At 31.6% G+C, this 20,004-nt stretch overlaps 1 protein-coding gene across 1 annotated transcript in view; it reads right to left on the reverse strand.

Moving 5' to 3' along the window:
* LOC115875949 overlaps positions 1-20,004 on the reverse strand; it is a 248,141-nt gene that overhangs the window by 56,978 nt on the left and 171,159 nt on the right. Inside the window, exons 12-13 of the mRNA XM_030891556.1 lie at positions 10,981-11,142; positions 2,003-2,241 (exon numbers count right to left, since the gene is read on the reverse strand). Coding sequence (XP_030747416.1) covers positions 2,003-2,241; positions 10,981-11,142 — 401 coding nt within the window. The remainder of the gene's footprint in view (positions 1-2,002; positions 2,242-10,980; positions 11,143-20,004) is intronic.

The following is a 20,004-nucleotide window of genomic DNA, read 5'->3' on the forward strand; positions in this document are numbered from 1 at the left end:
ATAGGATATTATGCTATTATGTTATTATTCGTTATATTCTTAATGTGCAAGTCCTGCCTTATTTGTACACAATACAACGAATATCTTCCAATTTTCTTAAGCACTCACGAAACGTACGCATTTACTAACAAAATCTATCTTAGTAAAATCGCCTTCTTTAGTATTATTGCTCCTTTTTTATGTCAGTATGTGAAATGGGTATGCTTTTGTTGGCTTATTGTTTTAGAGACTTGACTCTTGACTGATATATCTACTTGGAATCTTCGTTAAAGCATTTTTTTTAATTAAATTATAAATAAAAAAGAATTGTATCAACTTAAAAACGCTTTGAAACTAGTACACACTTCTTGCAACGGTCGTGACCCAAAGCTTTTGAAAATTTCGGAACGGTTCGGCCTGGTTCGGCTTTTTCCGGAATTATATCGCCAAATTTTATTTATTCAAATTTATTATTATTTTCTTTTAATTTTATAAATAAAATAGCGTATACTGCATACAAGAAACTTTATTTTATATAAGGACATGTATGAAATACCTATGAAACATTGAAAACCGACGTTATGCCACGATCCACGATGGTTTTTGCAATTCACAGTTCACAGCACAGCTTTTTAAGTTTTTAATGCCACTTTTTTACAATTATCACGGGTTTCAGTAAATAAAACTAAATTAAACTCACAAGATAGCAATAATTACTTTGAAAATGGACGCTTTAAACACTTTTCGGAATTTTTTCAATGAGAGCGGTTTAGATTTTGAAAGATTTTATAATTTTTGAATATTCTGACCATAGATTCTGACTTTGACAAGAAATATGGACAAGAGAAAATTATTTCTGTTTTTGTTTGCGGTTGTTCTTAGCAACCGCTATAGTAGCGCCAGATCGAGTACAACGTTCGGGACCCAAAATAATTTCGCGACCTAAAATTTTGACGCGAATTCAAAATTTTGGCGGGGCCCAAAATTTTGAAGTGCAAGAAAAAAGTGTTTTGGTGTATAGTGTGGTGAATTAGTGTTTTATTTTGCTATTGTAACACTAAAGTTCCAACCTTCAATTGTAATATAAATTACCTACAATATTTTATCTGACAAGGTAAGACCATAAGGTAAGACACTTAAAATCGAGCATAAACAATTATTATACTCAAAACACACGTTTTGTGTATTTGTTACTTCGTGATTCGTTATTACAGGTGTTAAGTAGAGATGTAATAATGCTAGTACCGAAAGGTATCATTGTATAAGTTTTAGTTCTGGTTATTTCTAATTGAACTTAAAAACGGTTCAAGCGGTATGTTTTTATACTGAAATAGATAAATTAATTATAATGGCATAGTATCTTGGTAATGGAAACTAGTACCTTTGCACTTTACCATACAGGATATTTTGTTTTTCGTTCCTATATTTTTTGAATTTTTCACTCTTTTTTAGTAATTTTTTTACTTGTTAGTGGAAGTTGTAGAAAGTGGCAATATTGCATCCCTTTTAGTGCCGTAACCATGGTATTAGATATTAAAAAATTATACCGTGGAAAAATTTGCAGTGAACAGGCAGTTCTAAAAAGTTTTCGAAAAATATACAGGAAAATTTAAAAGAAAATGCACAATTTTCAACATCTTTTTTTGCGAAAGTAGACGTGTTCCTCGAGTTAAAATATACCACCCCTGAAAATATTTGCATTTATTTAAGGCTCACTCTGTATAAGTAAATTATTAATATACGTTATGGACTTAATTTCGTATCGAAAATCAATTAATACTATTATAATCAAAACATATTGGTGGCAATTTTTTGATTGGTACCCTGTTAAAATTGTTTTCCCCCAGTCAGAAATATAATATGTAAAAATTAGATTTTGATTAACTACGTGATTAGCGGAATCATCCTGCAGCCGGATCCTGTACTATGTGTTTTACTACGACACCAGTATGAAATGTAATATTTTCGCACCCGTTCAATTTTGTTTGTGGTCCGCGTTCGAGAGTAATCTCTGTATACCTACTTATTCAAGCCGTCCAAGTTGAGTATTCCAATTTCCCCGAAAAAGTCGCCCGCCTTCATCGTCGTCAACACTTTCCCCGTTTCGCTGATCACCTCCAAAATGCCGTCGGCGATGATGAACATCTCGCGCGCCACCTCCCCCTTTCGACAGATCGAGTCGCCCGGGGTGAAGATGTACGCCTTCATTTTTAAAACTAAATCTCGAAGGAACTCGGGTTGGCACTCTTGAAATATCGTCACCTGAAAAGAACAAAATTATGAATTAGGCACAGAGCTGTAGATATTTCTCGGAAATTTATTTTCGAAAATAAAATTTGCATAATCGCAATAGACAGTGATCCAGGGGCACTGACTTTTATAAAACCTCGTGGGTGCATATCAGATATGGGCAAATGTGATAAATTTCCAGACTGCTACATTTGTTCTATTAATTACACTTTTTTACATATGTAACATACATAACAAAATTAGGAAAAAACTATGTCAATTTATGTCATTTTTGCAATTATTGTATTGAGTATAATTTGAGTTATGCAGAAATAAAACCTACAGATAACAATTTGTGAAAATATTAGTTATACCTATACAGATTGTTAACTGGACGGTTACTTATTGGGAAACAGAATGGCAACACTGCCTATACATTCCAAATGAGTACTAAGCTAAGCTGCCGACTGTCGCGTCGTCTCTCGACGAGAGGGCCGAGATTGCCATAATGCAACCATAAAACTCTTGCTGCGAGTAATAAACAAATTAACAACCTGTATATTACAATCGTGTAAGGGAAGGCAGTAACACAGACAGATACTGTATTTTAGATAGAGATACAAAATGAACGAATGAAGCTAAAAATTGCTGAGAAGAGCTCCTAGTCTCCTAGGATATTGGGGATTCGGGGAGCAGCTTGGAGTTTCGATAGACAATTTCATCCCTCACAAAAAAATCTCTAAAATAAACACAATATAAACATATACAACGAGCTTTCAAATCACATAGCACATTTGAAGAGCTTATTGTAATAACATGATAAGCCACTTACCAGAAAATAGTTTTATTGACTAGTAACTAGTGTTTTTCTTGCCTTTTATAATACAAATTTGTTAGATAACCTGTTAAACTAAACTACATATCTCTAAAACGTCTTCAAATTTATATTTATTAATATTTAAATTTAGACATTTTTTCAAGACTGCAAAGTCTAATAATTCAGAATTATGGATTTGTGGCATATCATGTTATTATATTATTACAATAAGCCCTTCATTTCATATACTTTATACTGTTTGGATTAACACGATCCAAGTGTATTTGAACCAAGTGCACTTTGGTCCTGTTAACTGGTCTTTAGCCAGCTAGATTATTTGACAATGAGTCAGAAACACGTGCGCATGCGTTGTAGTAGTCGTGGATATGAACATAGTAGCTTACATCACATTTTCCTTTAAACATTAATTCGGGGTTCCTAAATTAGTTTAAAATTCGCTCTTAATTTAGAATAATTATAATTTTTATATAAATAAACAGGGTGCTAGAAATTCGAGGTACGAGCATTGGTATCTCGGTAACCGAAATAGATACGAACATGATTAAATTGGGGCAAAGTTGCGCTTTGGGATGTTCACCAAGGTGCCATCAAAAATGTTTTAAAAGTTTCAAGGATTGCTGAGTTTTTTTGGAAAAAATTGATTTTTTTGAAAAACAATTTGATTTTTTCCTGTTGTTACTTTTTAGAAAATCGAAAAACTAATTGCACATTGTCATAGCCGCTTTATTAAGGCTATCTTTGTTTCGGAAATTTGAACAAAATTTATTTAAACTAATTTGAAATCCGCGTGGCTCTGTTATATATTCATCGTTACAATATTGATAAGCCTTCAAACTTAACAATAACGTGGGGTAAAACATTGAATTTTCCATATTCAGTTGATTAGGTTAGGTTAGTTATTAAATGCAACAAAATAATACAAAATAATATAAATATTACTTGACATTATTTGTAAAAGTGAAATTAGTACATCTCAGCATTTACAATAAAGAGTACAAAATGTATTCGGAAGTATAAAAAGAAGATCTGTTTAAAGAGGTATAAATAAAATTGAACGAAAAATAAATTTGTGCAATAGGGAGGGTGGTAACCCTTTCGAACATGTAGAGCATTAGAAACTAGTTTGTAGAAGTTAATTTATTTATAATAACTACGATTAATATTATGCAAATTATTAAATCGTACACTGATAATTTCAAATTGACAATAAAAAAAGTTAAAAGTAATATCTTTAAATTGGTGACCTGGATATTATTTATTTGAATTTTTCAATTGGTTCGATTTTCCTTATTCAATGTTAATTAGCGCTGATCAATATTGCTGCGATGAATATAATCAGATTAAATAATTAAAAAAAAAACAGAGTCGGACTTGAAGTTCTTTGAAATAATAATTAAATAGTATTGTTGTTGTTAAAGTACCCAAACCAAAAAAAGTATAAGTGTGGCATATCAATGTACTTAGGCGACCGAGTTCTCTCAAAATCTAAATTAAAAAATGCAGGTCCGTATTTAAAAAAGTTAAGATGGTCTCTGTATCTCACAAATTATCAGCTAATTTGAAAATCTAAAAATACTATCGAATAGCCCCTAATAAGGTGGCTATGAGAAATGTGCAATTAGTTATTTGATTTTCTAAAATCTTCCGTTTAATATTGAAATGAAACAGAAAAACGTAAATCTTTTTACATATCCATAGCTTTAGATTAATGCGAGAAAAAGGATCGTTTTTTATGTCCTTTCAATTTGAAAGACTACCACATGTTTACTTTCGACATCAATTTATTTATTCGATCGGTCCTTATTCTAAGAAAATTTCCGTATCGGGAATAACACCCAAAATTTTGTCGATAGCAATTTTTCATTCTCGCTACTCTCTATCTGTTCGTATTATCTGTCGTTAAATATTAAGTTGTCAGCCTCCAGTGAAATCTATATTATGCGCGAAAACGGGAATAATGCCATCATTTTAGAATTATACGAATAATTTATTTCCCACTAGTAAGTGTATTTATTTATTTATTGATTTATTATATATTAATATCATAGTAGAAGGAAAGGGGAGTAGTTGCACTGTCCCAAATATTTTTTGCCAGTTTTTACAATCTGTCGAATATCGGCAGATCGCAGAGCGTTTCAGTTGAGTTCCGTCCGTCCAAGGTTATTAACTGTCCGTCGACTTGCGAGGTTCGAGCGTTGCGTCCCAGCACAGAGACGGATTGACAAAAAATGATACCAAAAATATTTTTTGTTACATGCGAAAGTCCATTGATACTTTCTAGCGGTCAAAATCAAACTCTTCTAAATAAGACGTGATCTCTTATTGATCTTGCTTTGAAGTTCTTTTGAAGTTCCTATAATGTTTATTAACAATTACTGAAGTTTAAAAATGGTAATTAATGATCAAAAACGTACTTGACGTTTAGAAGAAGCTTATTCCAGATCTGGAAATTTTATTCCCCGATCCTGTATAGAAACAATTCTGTAGAAATATCTGCTTTCTATAGAAATGTTTTTTATGTAAAATATGAGCAACTTAAAGTAATAATTCACTTGTCCAACCAGAATAATTTAATCGTTTAATTTCTGTGTTTAATATACCAACATTGTAAGATGTATAAAGAAATAAATCGTTCCAAATTTTTATGCACAGAGAAGTGGGCATTTTTATCAGGTAGTTTAGTATAATGTTGCTCAATGTTGCCCAATCAAATTTGCATTTTTAATTCAAAATGTAAGGCTTGTTTTCAAATTTAGTTAAGTTGGTTTATGTTGTTTGGTGTAAATTTTAAGTTACCTATTTTTTTTTATTTTTTTTCTTCATTTGTGATCATGTTTGTGTTCAGTTAGAGTCAGATTTTCTTATGGCTGATTTAATAATTTGATGTTATTTTCATTTAAACCTCAATTTTTTATCGATCTTACTTTCGACAACCATCTCTTGCTTGCTGTTTAACGAACTGCACCATCATCGAACAAAAAATTGCTAGTACCGAAAGTACCGAAAAAAAAACTGGAAATCCCGGTTCCTTAGAGGCATGGTACCGAAATTACTGGTTCCGAAAAGCAGCTCCGGTTGCAGAAACGGTATAACGTACCAGAACCGTAAATCACCCTATACAGGGTGAGTCTTAAATAAGTGCAAATATTTTTAGGGGTAGTATATTTTGACCTAGAAATATGAGGATTTTCCTAGGCATTTTTTTTTTAAATCTGAAATTTTTTTAGCTTTTAGTTAAAAAACATAATTTATTGATAATATGGTAACTAGGGTTCAGAACCGGAAATTTCCGATTCTTTTGATATATCAAAGAACCGGGACTCGAAATTATTAATTCCCGGTTCTTTCGGTACCTTCGGGACTCGGTAACAATAATTAAAAAAATTATACTTTTATTACGTGAGAAAGTAGTGATGCTATTTCTCATTGTTCTTGCTTCTTTTCTCTTTTGAAATTTCTGTAATAATGTTTATTAGCAATTATTAAAGTTTAAATACCTATGTTATTTTATTATTTAGTACAATGTGTTGTTCAGTGTATTAGTTATCCAATGAAAATCACTTAACCGATATATTACGAAAAAACAAACACATTAATGGTAAAATTAAACTTGTTTTAAATTAAAAGAAAGTTGTAGAAAATCTCTGAAATAGATAATAATACAAAAATATGTCATAATTTTTTCCGCATTTCTTCCCATCAAAAAATTTTCAGATACAGAAGAATTGTTGCTTGCACGAAATGTGAAAATATTCTGTTTTCAGCAAATTTTTACTCGATGGTCAATTTATTTTATTTTATTTTATTGTGAGCTCATATTTTCCTAAATACATCTCTGTGAAACTATGGCGAGTACCACGACTATACTTTGCTTAGTTATAGACCACGATTATACAGCTACGTCAGTGGTCACGGGATGCGAGAACAAGGTCATATAAAGTGGCAGAAAAAGAACACAGGATTTGACAAGGAGTCAAGCTACTAGTTTCCTTATACTATGTTAATATATCATTAACGAAATATATCATATTAGAATAGACAAAAAACGGCGTCAAAGACTGCTGGGGAATAATAATCGATGATAATTTTAAATTAAATAAGGTGAATTTGAATCAGTATTTTTATTAAAACTCTGGTATTTTTTTTTAAATTAAAATATATATTTTATTCGAAGTATTAACAAAATAATTCCAAGTAACAAAGCTTTGGTTCGATACAGGGTGATTCGAATTGTTTTCGCTTCAGTAGTAAATTCTGTAGACAAACATAAGTAAAAGTGTAGAAGTTTCATTTTATTTCAATTCTTCCAAATAATTTCTTAATTAATGTTGATAGTTGGATAAAAATTGGTGTTTGGGACTTTTTTGATGTGATAAATTTGATTTCGGTGTCAGTATGACTCTTACTTATAGAGGGCACTACCTACATACATATTTTTTGAGTCGTTTGATGTGTATTAATTTTTTGTCTGTACCTGTATAAAACAAGTGAGTTAAAAATATACCATTAATTCCATTTTTAACATAAAAAAGGTCTCTTAGTAAAAATCACTACAAGTAATGGTTCCCAAGATAATTGGAATCGAAATAAACAATCCATGACATCATTGACAAAATTTGAACATGTTAGCTAGATAGTTTTAGAAATCATAAATTTAAAATGTTTTTGTGTCAAAGGTTCAACAAAAATTATTGTTTGATCATTAGTTTTTCTAGAAAAAATATGATTAATTTTAATAAATATTAAATAACCAAATTTATCATTTCAGGCAAGCTACTATCTAGTGAACATATTTATTTTTTTATCCGCGACACGTCTGTAATTTCTTTTTATTATGAAATAATAATAATATTCATTATTCACTACTGAATAAAGGTTTCATTATTCACCGCTTCCACGGCTATCTCGATCCAAACTCATTAGGTACCATTAATGTAAATAAATAATTTTTGTTTTAATTAGTTAAAGCTAATTTTTTTTAATTTCTTAAATTTCAATGTTTTGTTTCCATGTTACTTACTCGTTATACTCGTTCAATATTTCTTTGACATTAAAAATAAAAACTTATATTATTATTATCTAAATTTTTTTCATAGTCCTAGATATAGTATTCTACTCGCATATAATGGCTGTTATTCACTTGGATGATTTATCTCGCTTGCGCTGCGGCTCGTGTCATAAACATCATCCGCGTGAATGACAGCTACAATTATATGGTCGATGAATAATATACTATTATAAATGATGATATGTATTGATAATTTTCTTTTACGTTTAGTTGTAATAATTTTTAACAAGTCTTTTTTTACATAAAAACGGCGGAAATGTACATTTTTTACTCAGTAGTTTTCTATACCGGTAGGAATGAAAATTTATTACTCTTCAAGACAGTTAAAACATATGTAGGTTGTAGGAAACCGCTGAAACCAATTTCCATCCAAATATCGACTTTAGGTCAGAAATTATTAAAAAAAATCCAAATAAAAATCAAACTTCTACACCCTGTAACACTGAAACGAAACACAAATTTATATAAATTTTTTTACTTATTTTTTATCTGCAGATATGCTGCCGCAGCTTTCTAAATAGAATTTGGACTACCCTGTATAACACACCAAGTCATCTACTTATATGTGCTTAATACTTATTTTATTCTTTAGGTTACCATACAAGATCAAATATCAAAACAAGAAAAGTTCTGTTTTTTTAGGGTTCTGTAACTCACAAGAAAAAAACGGAACCCGTATAAATAGGATCACTTTGTTGTCTGTTCGTCTGTCTGTCTGAGGAGACCCTTTATTTCTGGAACCCTTGGAGGTATCGAGTTGAAATTAAAACCATATACTCAGGTCTAAAGTCCCTTGAAACTGTGATAAAAATCAAACATCTAAGTTAATGTAAAAAAAAACAACAGAAATGGATGCCCCAAAAAAAAATATATTTAGATATTCTCAAAGGAATCCAAATTTATAGAGTATTTTCCGTCGACATAAAATTATGAAATTTGGTAAGTAATATCAATGACTAAAGAATACAAGGACAAATAACATCCGAGAGCAAATTGTTACCATGTCACCAAACAGTGCCGTGGCACGTATTTTTCTTAACTTAGCTGTTTGAAGAGATATTTATATTTTTTGAAAAATGTTTTGACTACACCTATGGTGTATGGTGTATATGGTGGTATCATACTAATTAATTACGAAAAAAACGTATTAAAATGTTAACAAAAGGTACAAAACTAGTATCGACGTATAGCACACATCAAGTTCATATAATATCAGAAAAATAATTTATTAAAATCAATAAGAAAACTAAGAAAACGCTAAAAAGGTGGAGTGGACTGTTTATTTACCAATGAACGTAACTTCTGGCTCTTTCTTATCGCTGCGGCTTTTACATTTGAAAGTTGAACAACTAATCACCATTGTAATAAAGTTTATACAAAGTTCACTACACAAACTATTAAAAATTGCTAAAATTGTCGCTGATGATCAGCTGATGACTCATTCGTTGACAGTGTTGACACCAACAAAATGGCGTCTAACGTAACAAATTCTGCTGCAGCTCGTATATGGGCGTTACATGTCTTGGTATTCTTTAGTCATTGAGTAATACTGTCTTATACTATACAAGTAGGTATAGTGAAAAATCTGAAAAAATTACATTTGTAATTAAATAATTTCCAGGGGATTCCATTTTACAAGATTTTTCTCGTGAAGAGAACACGGCGTATTTTTTTCGGTAAAAGCAATTTTTCACTCTCCCCAGTCTCTATCGGCTCTTGTTATCTGTCGTTAAATTTCAAAGTCGTCAACCTCGGATGTAATCTACATTTAACGAAGAAAAAGCATGGAAAATGCGACGGTATATAGCGAAATAGAAAATTTCGCGTAACGGAATTAAGTGCCCGCATTAAATGAGGCGAAAGAAGAATATTTTGCATTAAAATGAAAATTTAATGTACCGTTCGTTCAGAATAAAATACTGATTTAAATAGCAAATTTAGGTATTTCAAATATACACCGTATCGGAATAGAGCAGGCAGACTAAAATATAAAAGACACATCTTTAGTTAAATTATGTATGTAAAAATAGGGCATGTTCGGTCTTTCGGTATACCGGTATTAGGACCAGTATTTTTGAAATATTCCGGTGTCGGTATCGTCTTTTACAAGACCGGTATACCGGTACCGGAAGACCGGTTTAAATCGATCCCAACAGACTGGTTTCAATCGGTACAGAAAAATAGATTCATGATAATATGAAAATCAAAAATCAAGTATCATTAGTTTCATAAAAGTGAATTATAAGATTGCAATAATACGTAGATGTTCTATTCACAGAATATTATATATTTAGTAGTGTAAACAGTTAATTTAATAACAACAAATAAGTTACATACATGTACAACATTACATAACGTTGCGGGCCTGTGTGGACTCAGCCTAACCCGTTCTAATATGTCCTGCTCCCATATGACCTGGAATCGCATTAAAGAAGAGACCACTGTAATGACTCAGTTCGAGAACAATCGAGTTTCACTGGAATGGCGGTGTACATACGAGAATATTCTAAATCTCTATGCACCTAATGATCTAATGGACTATTCGAGAACTGTTTAGCTGTGGGTATATACATATAACCCGACGCCTATGCAAAAGAGGGACAGAAAAAAACAAACAGCTTCGGTCGACGCGTACAATTACCGCGTACCGTTACCGACGCGTTACCGACGCGTACAATTACCGCGTCAAAATAAATCCTTTTAGATAAATAATTAATAATTGTAAATAACTTATAAATAGTTTTATCGTTGTTGTTTTGTTACTTAGTGTAAAATAAATTGTGTTTAAATAAATAAGACTTTCTATCCACACGGAACCGACGAAAAACGTAACAATAACAATGTGCTATGTCTTTCTTATACTCACTTTTTTAAGGACGCTTAAATTGACATGAAGGGCTAACTCTGTCTTAAGTTTATCAGGCAACTGACCTAAGGCTGTGTTTATATCTCCTCCTCCCTGTATCCTCCCTCGTGACCATGAATAGTCGTACCATCGTAAAACTCGCCGTTTCATCCCTCCTGGTACCTAAAACACATTAAAGTTATCATTAACTCAGACAAGAAAATATAATAAGAAAATATAATCTCTATTATTATTTAAACCGTTCTAAACGTATGCTCTATTTAAGAAAAAGTTTTACAAATTTCAACAAAGAGTTTTTTTGGAAAAAACGGAATTTTTTGAAAATCAATTTTATTTCTTCCTGTTGTTTCTTTTTAGAAAATCAAAAAACTAATTGCACATTCTCATAGCCACTTTATTAGGGCTAGCTGACAGTATTTTTAGATTTCCAAATTAGCTGATAATTTGTGAGATACAGAGGCCAACTTAATTTTTTTAAATACAATCTGCACTTTTTATTTTAGGTTTTGAAAGAACTCGGTCTCCTGAGTACAATGATGTGCCACACTTAATATTTTTTGTTTTGGGGATTTAAACACAATTTATTTAACTAATTTGAAGTCTGACTATGTTTTTTTTTTTAATATTTAATCTATTCATCCTTACAATATTGATAACCCTTCAAACAATGACGTGGGGTAAAACATTGAATACGGAAAATCAAATGCAATAAAAAATAATATAAAATAAATGAAATTAATATAATATATCAAATAATTTCCCCGGAAGATGGATTGGCAATGGTAGAGCAGTATAATGGCCCCAGCGAGGTTCCTGCACCTGTAACCAAGAGGCGGGAGGGGGGCATTACTTGACGTCATTTGTAAAAGTAAAATCAATATTTTTCAACATTTACAATAAAGAGTACAAAATGCATTCGGAAATAAAAAAAGATGTTCAAAAAGCTATAAATAAAATTGAACGACAAATAAGTTTATGCAATAGGGAGGGTGGTAACCTTTTCGAACATGTAGATCATTAGAAACTAGTTTGTAGAAGTTGATTTATTTATAATAACTACGATTATTCTGCATATTATTAGATCGTATACACTGAGATTTCAAATTCACAATAAAAAAAATCCTTATTCAATGTTAATTAGAGCTAATCAATATTGTTGCGATGAATATAATCATATTAAATAATTTAAAACACCAGAGTCGGACTTGAAATTATTTTAAATAACAATCAAGTAGTTTTGTTGTTGTTAAGGTATTCAAAACAAAAAAGTACTGAGTATAAAGTGTGGTATATCATTGTACTCACGAGACCGACTTCTTTCAAAACCTGAAATAAAAAATACAGGTTCGTATTCAAAAAAAATTAAGGTGGCCTGTATCTCACAAATTATCAGCTAATTTGAAAATCCAAAAATACTATCAGATAGCTCTAGTGGCTATGAGAATGTGCAATTAGTTTTTGATAGTCTAAAAAGTAACGACAGGAAAAAATAAAATTGATTTTGAAAAAAATCCGTTTTTCCAAAAAAAGTCAGCAATCCTTGAAATTTTTAAAACTTTTTTGATGGCATCTTGGTGAACATCCCAAGTCGCTACTTTGCCCAAATTTAACCAACTTCGTATCTATTACGATTTCCGAGATATCAATGCTCGTACCCCGAATTTGTAGCACCCTGTATAAAGTACGGGGTGAGCCAAACTATTATTATCACTAAGATATAACTAAGAATAAATTTTACACTCCTGCCATGGAACAACATGAAGACAGAGTTTCCAGACGGTCACCCGTCCAGCTACTCGCATCATCTACCGTCGTACAAAGGAGTATTTTTTATATCTAGCTGGCCAAAAGTGATTTCCGAAAAGCACGCGTAGATAAAAAGATACGGTTCTCAAGCAATGCCAGAGAGACCCCCGCTCCGAACCCAGTGTTTATGGTGCCCCACTCCACCATAAAATGGAATGCATCAGTCGGTTTTCGGACGTTAAAAAGCAGTAATTATTTCGAACTGTTTTCTGTGTAAAAAACGTGACTTTTAGAAGTGTTGTATTTTTTTAGGAAATACAGATTTTAACTAACACCTTGAGATTTTTTTCAGGTAATTTCTAATATATCAGAAGAGTATCAAGAGACTGCACACGAAAAAAAAATACTGATTTGAAGAAAAAACTATGGAGTATTTAGTTTTCTAATTTCACCATGTTTTCTACATTTTTTATTTTAATATTGTATACATATTGCATGCTATTTAAATACAGTGAAACAGAGTACCTAATTGCATAAAAATATACGTTATTTTTATGTCATTTTATATTTTTGTGCTATCTGTTACTAGTTAGTCGGGATTATATTTACAAATTTAATTATCTATTTTTCGTATTCCCAACAGTTCCCGAAAGTTTCAAAATCCGATTAAAGTGCAATAGCGTTAACTCAACTAAACAAAAAAAAATCCGATTTTTTGCTCTTCTTTTTGTCCGGGCTTTTTTTGGATCTTTTCTGTATCATGCTAACTTTCCGTTTTCCAGAGCTTTGCCACTCGACAGCACTTGATCCGTTTTAGTTAAACTGCCACACTAAAATTCCCTTTTCTGTAATTGACTTTTATTCAAAATAAAAAAAAAATAGTTTTAAGGGAAGGATTTTTTTCACTGCCGCAAATTTAATCCGCTATAGAATGGACGAAAATTATTGTTCAAAAGTGGCTCACCCCTATAACTTTTTGATTTTTTCAGATAAAAAAAACGAGAGTTGGTATGTTTATACCGGGTGCGTCACAAAAGTGGCTCACCCCTATAACTTTTTTATTTTTTCAGTTAAAAAAACGAGATTTGGTATGTTAGTATATGACATATGATATGTCATTCTATTCAGAATATCATTTTCTATCGAATAAAGTAAAAAAATACCGAGGGTCTATTTAAAAATCTTTTAAAAAACTTGTAGTCATTTCCGGTGAAACAGGAAGTGACCAAAAACAATTGAATACGTCAATCAATTCTAATTTATGTCTTATACTAACATACCCAACCTCGTTTTTTTACCTGAAAAAATAAAAAAGTTATAGGGGTGAGCCACTTTTGAGACGAACCTGGTAGATGACATAAATTAGGATTGATTGATGTATTCAATTGTTTTCGGTCACTTCCTGTTTCGCCGGAAATAACTACAACTTTTAATTTTTAAATGACACCCTCTGTATTTTTTATTTTATTCGATAGAAAATGACACTCTGAATAGAATGACGTATCACATGTCAACTTTTGACGTTTTCCCAGATGGGTTATTTGAAATTGTAAAATGCGGTTCATAACGACATTTCAAATATCGAAATGCCAAGTGTGTGGTATCAAATTATTCGTAAAAAAATACTTTTTCGAAATATGCTAATGAGCCAGCCTCGTTCTATTTGAAAAAATGGGTTATGTTTAAAAATACGATTTGGACATCGTTTAACCGACCAGGACAAGACACGAAAACATTAGACGATCAAATCTATTTTTCCAATAAGGTTCCTTCATTAAACATTAGTGTTTTTAACACAGCCATGGCACTCTAGATTGAAATTTAAAATACCATTTTTTTTTGAAGCGAGAATGTCAAAAGTTGATTATATACAGGGTGTCCGGAAAGTCAACGATTATACTGAAAGGGGTGATAGACCAACTCAGAAGCATCCAGAAAAGCATAATATGACCTTAGTAAGAAATCGATGGTTTTCGAGATATTACCACTTTAATAAAATTTGTTAAAATCGTCTCCTTGGAACAGATTTTCAGTTGTTGGAAAATAAAAAAAAATAAATAAAAAAAATAAAAAAAAATGTAAAATTGTGTAAAATTTTAACAAATTATATTAAAATGGCAATATCTCGAAAACCATCGATTTTTTACTAAGGTCATATTATGTTTTTCTGGATGCTTATGAGTTGGTCCATCACCCCTTTCATTATTAGCGTTGACTTTCCGGACACCCTGTATATATGTCAGAGTGTCATTTTCTATTCGAAACCTATTCAGGGTGTCATTTTCTACTGAAAAAAAAAGTAAAAAAAAATACCGTTTGTGCCATTTAAAAATCAAAAAGTTGTAGTCATTTCCGGTGAAACAGAAAGTGATCGAAAACAATTGAATACGTCAGTTAATCCTAATTTATGTCATATACTAACATACCAAACCTCGTTTTTTTATCTGAAAAAATAAAAAAGTTAGGTTACCCGGTATAAAGACTTGAAGTAAATCATGTTCTAAGTGCTAAAAATATCGGTTCGTCATGCTTTATTTGTAAAATATCCTATAAGTTCTATAACTATCAACATAAAAATAAATAAAGAAGCCCCTATGTATCACGGCTATTAAATTGTACTGAAAACAATAATAATTCTCAACAGAGACACCGCCCATTCGTATACATTGGTTATTTAACAAAAAAATATTGTTTATTTCGAAATATTCATTTTGGCACTTAAAACATTACTTACTTGAAGTGTTCATATATACAGAGTGTATCAAAAAATATGTGCCATCTTCCTCACGTAAAAATAAGATTTATTTTTTATATAAACATAGGTCCGATTCTGGTTTGTGTCTTAGCTACAAGGGGTTAAAGTTTTAATTTTTTCGATTTATTATAATTTGCTTCCAAATGCTTTTAACTATTCGAATGAAATTTTGAGGGTAAAAGTTACTATAAGTGCGACATATTTTAATAGTAAAAAAATTATCGATATATTCACTGAGGACATGCATATGGGTTAAATTTTCTTAAAAAAAATGTGCGTCAATGACTCTTTTCTCTTGTTAGTAAACCTGTAAAGGTCGTTTAATGTCGATTAAAAGTTATCTCGTGATATTTATAATAAGAGAAAAAGTCGGTGCGGACATGTTTTTTTAGAAAAATATTCCAGTTTTAACCCATATGCACGTCCCTGGTGATAACCCATATGCACGTACCCTGATTGCATCTGAAAAAATAAAAAAATTATAGGGGGTAAACCACTTTTGAGCAACACCCGGTATACCCTACAAAAAGTAGATGGTCATTCAGAAGTATAAATATAAACATCAATATCTAGTGGTTAACTTTAGAGAGCTAAATTTATCCTCGAAATAGAATATTGTCATAGAGAAATTGCCCTCAAAAGCCTTTTTCATCAATCAATACTGTCACAAACAAAGCAATATATGAGTAATGTCGGAATTTATGAACTTGACACAGAAAATAAAATAAGATTAAAGTCTCTCTTGAGCTTCAAACGAAACAGACTGATATAAAAATTATGAATGAGTTTAATGTACATAAATAGCATTTAAAAAAATAGCTCCACCAAAAAAGCTATAAAATAATAATAATTTATTATATTATTTATTTGTCATATATTTAAGGCTAATTTTACAATAATTATATTAATAATTAGAACTGTTTTATAAAATAATAATAATAACGTGATAGGAAGCATTTAATAAAATCGTTCTGAGAATGCTGAAATAAATAAGAGGAAAATAATTTTAAGATTAAGTTTTATCAAGCCAATAGACACATTACATTATTAGACCTAAAAAACTATCAATATTCAAGGCTGGCTCATTTCTAATCTTCCCTGCGGGCCAAACTCCTATATATATATCTTCACTTTCGTCGAGCCCTTACCCTAACGAAATTATTACCACATATTACGTGCGGTGGAATTAAATAGTTTTTAATGTTAGATTTTCGTACGAGAAGCCTCGAGATACAGGGAAGGATAATAGAAGATACGTTTTTATTTCTGAAAATTGCCAATTTTTCTTCCCTCAGGATTGTATGGGTTCAATATGTGGAGAAAATATTATTTACAGAGAATATTTCCGTTTATTGAAAGAATTGGGAAGATTCACTACCTAATGGGCAAATTCGTGACAAGGCTGTTTTGATGTCCCCTTACGTCTCAACGTGATGATTTCCCCTTATGTGCTGTACGGTGTACCCTCTATTCGTTCTACTGTCAACGCATAAAATACTCATTTTCTCCAATTCGGCTAGAGAAAGCATATTGAAGACGGCGTGGAACTGAAAGCGACAGTGTTGCCATCTTAAAATGTGTAATATCTTATTTGTAATACGTTTGACGAAAATATCTTTGGATGAAAAATCAGCCTTTATGTAATGAAAATTTATTCGTGTTAAACATAGAATAAGCAACGAAAATAAAAATTCTTTTATAGTTGCTAAATATTTCGTATGGTCGAAAAAAGTCATTTAGTTGACTTGGAAACGACTACTGACGTTTACAATAATATTTGACATATGAAATCAAAACAATCTTCATTTTCAAGCCAACTCTGATGCCGTTCTTTGTTTAATCATATAATATATTAAATTATTTAATGATAGAAAAGCCGTATTAACTAACGTACTGTACCAAAAACCCGAAATCTACGGATTAATCTGTAATTCTGGCAACACTGCCCCGGAAACCACCCACTCTGTCGGCTAATAGCAGAACTACGGTACAGTATTCTTTATCCGCTGCGCTGTAAACGACTATCAGCGCGCAGCGGCGCGGCGTAGAGCTAAACTAAATCTCGGACAGGTTGATTAGCGGCGACGCTATTGCCAGCTACATCTAGGACATAAGGTTGTGTGCGCATCTTCTTATTAAGCCAACAACGATATTTCTATTTTTAACAACTATACGAGCGATTAGTATTTGGTATACTTAATAACAGAGATAGTAAAAACTATGATTTTTCAGTAACACTCCTGTATTATAATGTATGTGTACGATATTTCTATTTTTAACAACTATACCAGTTATTATTATTTGGTATACTTAATAATAGAGATAGTAAAAACGATAATTTTTCAGTAACAATCCTGTTAAGTTCTTGCTCCATTCTGGGAACAGGTTTTTTTTTGATAATAAGGGGTCGTCCTCTTTCGGAAACACTGCGACCTGTGAGGCCTATTGCGTTTGACCCCTTCTAGTATGTCCGCACACATTCTCCGATCCGTGTACCCTACATTAACTTGTGCAGGTCCTTCATAGGTTTATTTCATAAGCAGGTCCTTCATAGGTTCATAGTTTTAGCCGGGTTAAGTTATACCGTTACCAAAAGTAAGCAGCCCTAAAACTATCACGGAACTTCGTCCCATTAGCTTGTTACCAGTGCTTTCTAAGGTGTTTGAAAAGCTTATTTACAGACAAATTATTGACTATTTCACTGGAAACAACCTGTTACACAAACTGCAGTCAGATTTTCGTAAAGGATACAGTACAGCCACGGCTTTGCTAAAAGTCCTGGATGACATCTTACTAGCAGCAGACAAGGGAGAAACATCTGCCCTAGTATTACTAGATTACAGCAAAGCATTTGACACCCTCAACCACGCTCTGCTTTTAAGTTAAGCCATTTCGGTCTCAGCTAGTTAAGCCATTTCGGTCTCAGCTAGTGGTATTGGATAACATAAAGACAATGCCTTTTGAACTTGATAGGGGGGTCCCTCAGGGGTCACTTTTGGGTCCCCTTTTCTCATCATTTTCACAGCAGATATGTCAAATTATTTTAAAGGGTGTAATAGTCACAGATACGCAGATGACACGCAAATCCAAATTTCATTTTCACAATCTGATGCAGTGGAAGCCTCAAGGAGATTTAATGAATGTCTAGAATCCGTCTCTAAATATTCGCAACATCACGGCCTAAAACTGAACCCAAATAAGTCAGCTATTACTTTGGACCAGTCAAGAATTGGGCAGTTCAGAGTTTGAACGTGTGAATAAATGGTGTAAGAATCCATATTGTTGACGAGTACAAAAATTTGGGTGTAGTGTTCGACAGCATACTTCGATTTCGTATTCAAGTATCAAAAGCTCTCCAAAAAGCCTATATTAATCTCCGCAATATCTATAAAAGCAAAGATATTCTGAACTTTGAGTTAAAAAAAAATTATGCGAAGCAATTGTCTTAAGTCATTTGAATTACTGTAATTTTGTATATGGATCTTGTTTGGATGTTTCAACCAAATTCAAATTAAAAACAGTTCAGAACTCTTGCATTCGTTTTATTTACAACCTGAAACGTAGTGATCACGTGAGCCACAAACTTCATGATCTAAAGTGGCTAAATATATCGGATCGACAAAAACTTCATTTTGCTTGCTTCCTGAATAAATTAATTAAATCTGAGAGCCCCTCATATTTGTTTGAAAAACTAATTAAACTGCTTAACCAATATCCAATTATCAGCTAATCAAATAATATCTCGGTTTGCACATTTAAATGAAAATTTAAAACGCATCTTTTACAGATAAATAACTAGGTGGCTATCTTTTTTGTTTTTTTTTGCCTTTTTTCGTAGTAGGTATATTATGGTAGGTAGATAATATCGTGAAACTTTTTATTTTTATTGTAATCTTATAATTGTATTTTTTTTGAATTCTCGGTTAAACTAACAGCTCTGCTGAATTTCGCCGAGTTAAAAATAAAGCCGTTTTTATTTATTTATTACTCGCTCTGTTTATCGGCCTTTTCGTTGCCTTGGATGCCGCTGTGGCCCCGCACCCAGAATAGGTTCAATAATTTTTAACTCATTGATATATTTTATTGATTTGATAGGCCTCCTCATTTAACTTCATTTATGATAAGTTTAAGCAACATTATTAGGTATTTTTTCTAAATATTTGTCACATTTCCATATACGATGTGAAAGAGAGAAATGAAAACAAATTGAGAATATTTTATTTTTGATTATACATTCAATTTGCGTACTTCTTATTTTAATGAACATTTTGTAACATCAATTACTACAAATCTGTAGTTCAATTTATGAGCTCTCTAATACTGAAAATACAACTCGGCTTTTTAAAACCCTTAACTGCCATATGCATTAGACGAACTTGATGACCATTAGCGTCTAAAAATTCACAGAATTTTACCGAAAGGGTCGTTAGTGATTTACGTTCTTCAGTAAACGTGCGTTTAATATTTCATATCTTGTTTCGTTTTTGTTTAAATGAATACATTGTTATCCAATTAAGCAGTTA

This window comes from Sitophilus oryzae, unplaced genomic scaffold (genome assembly GCF_002938485.1).
Source record: "Sitophilus oryzae breed Bouriz unplaced genomic scaffold, Soryzae_2.0 scaffold_1396_pilon_pilon, whole genome shotgun sequence".
NCBI lineage: Eukaryota > Metazoa > Arthropoda > Insecta > Coleoptera > Curculionidae > Sitophilus > Sitophilus oryzae.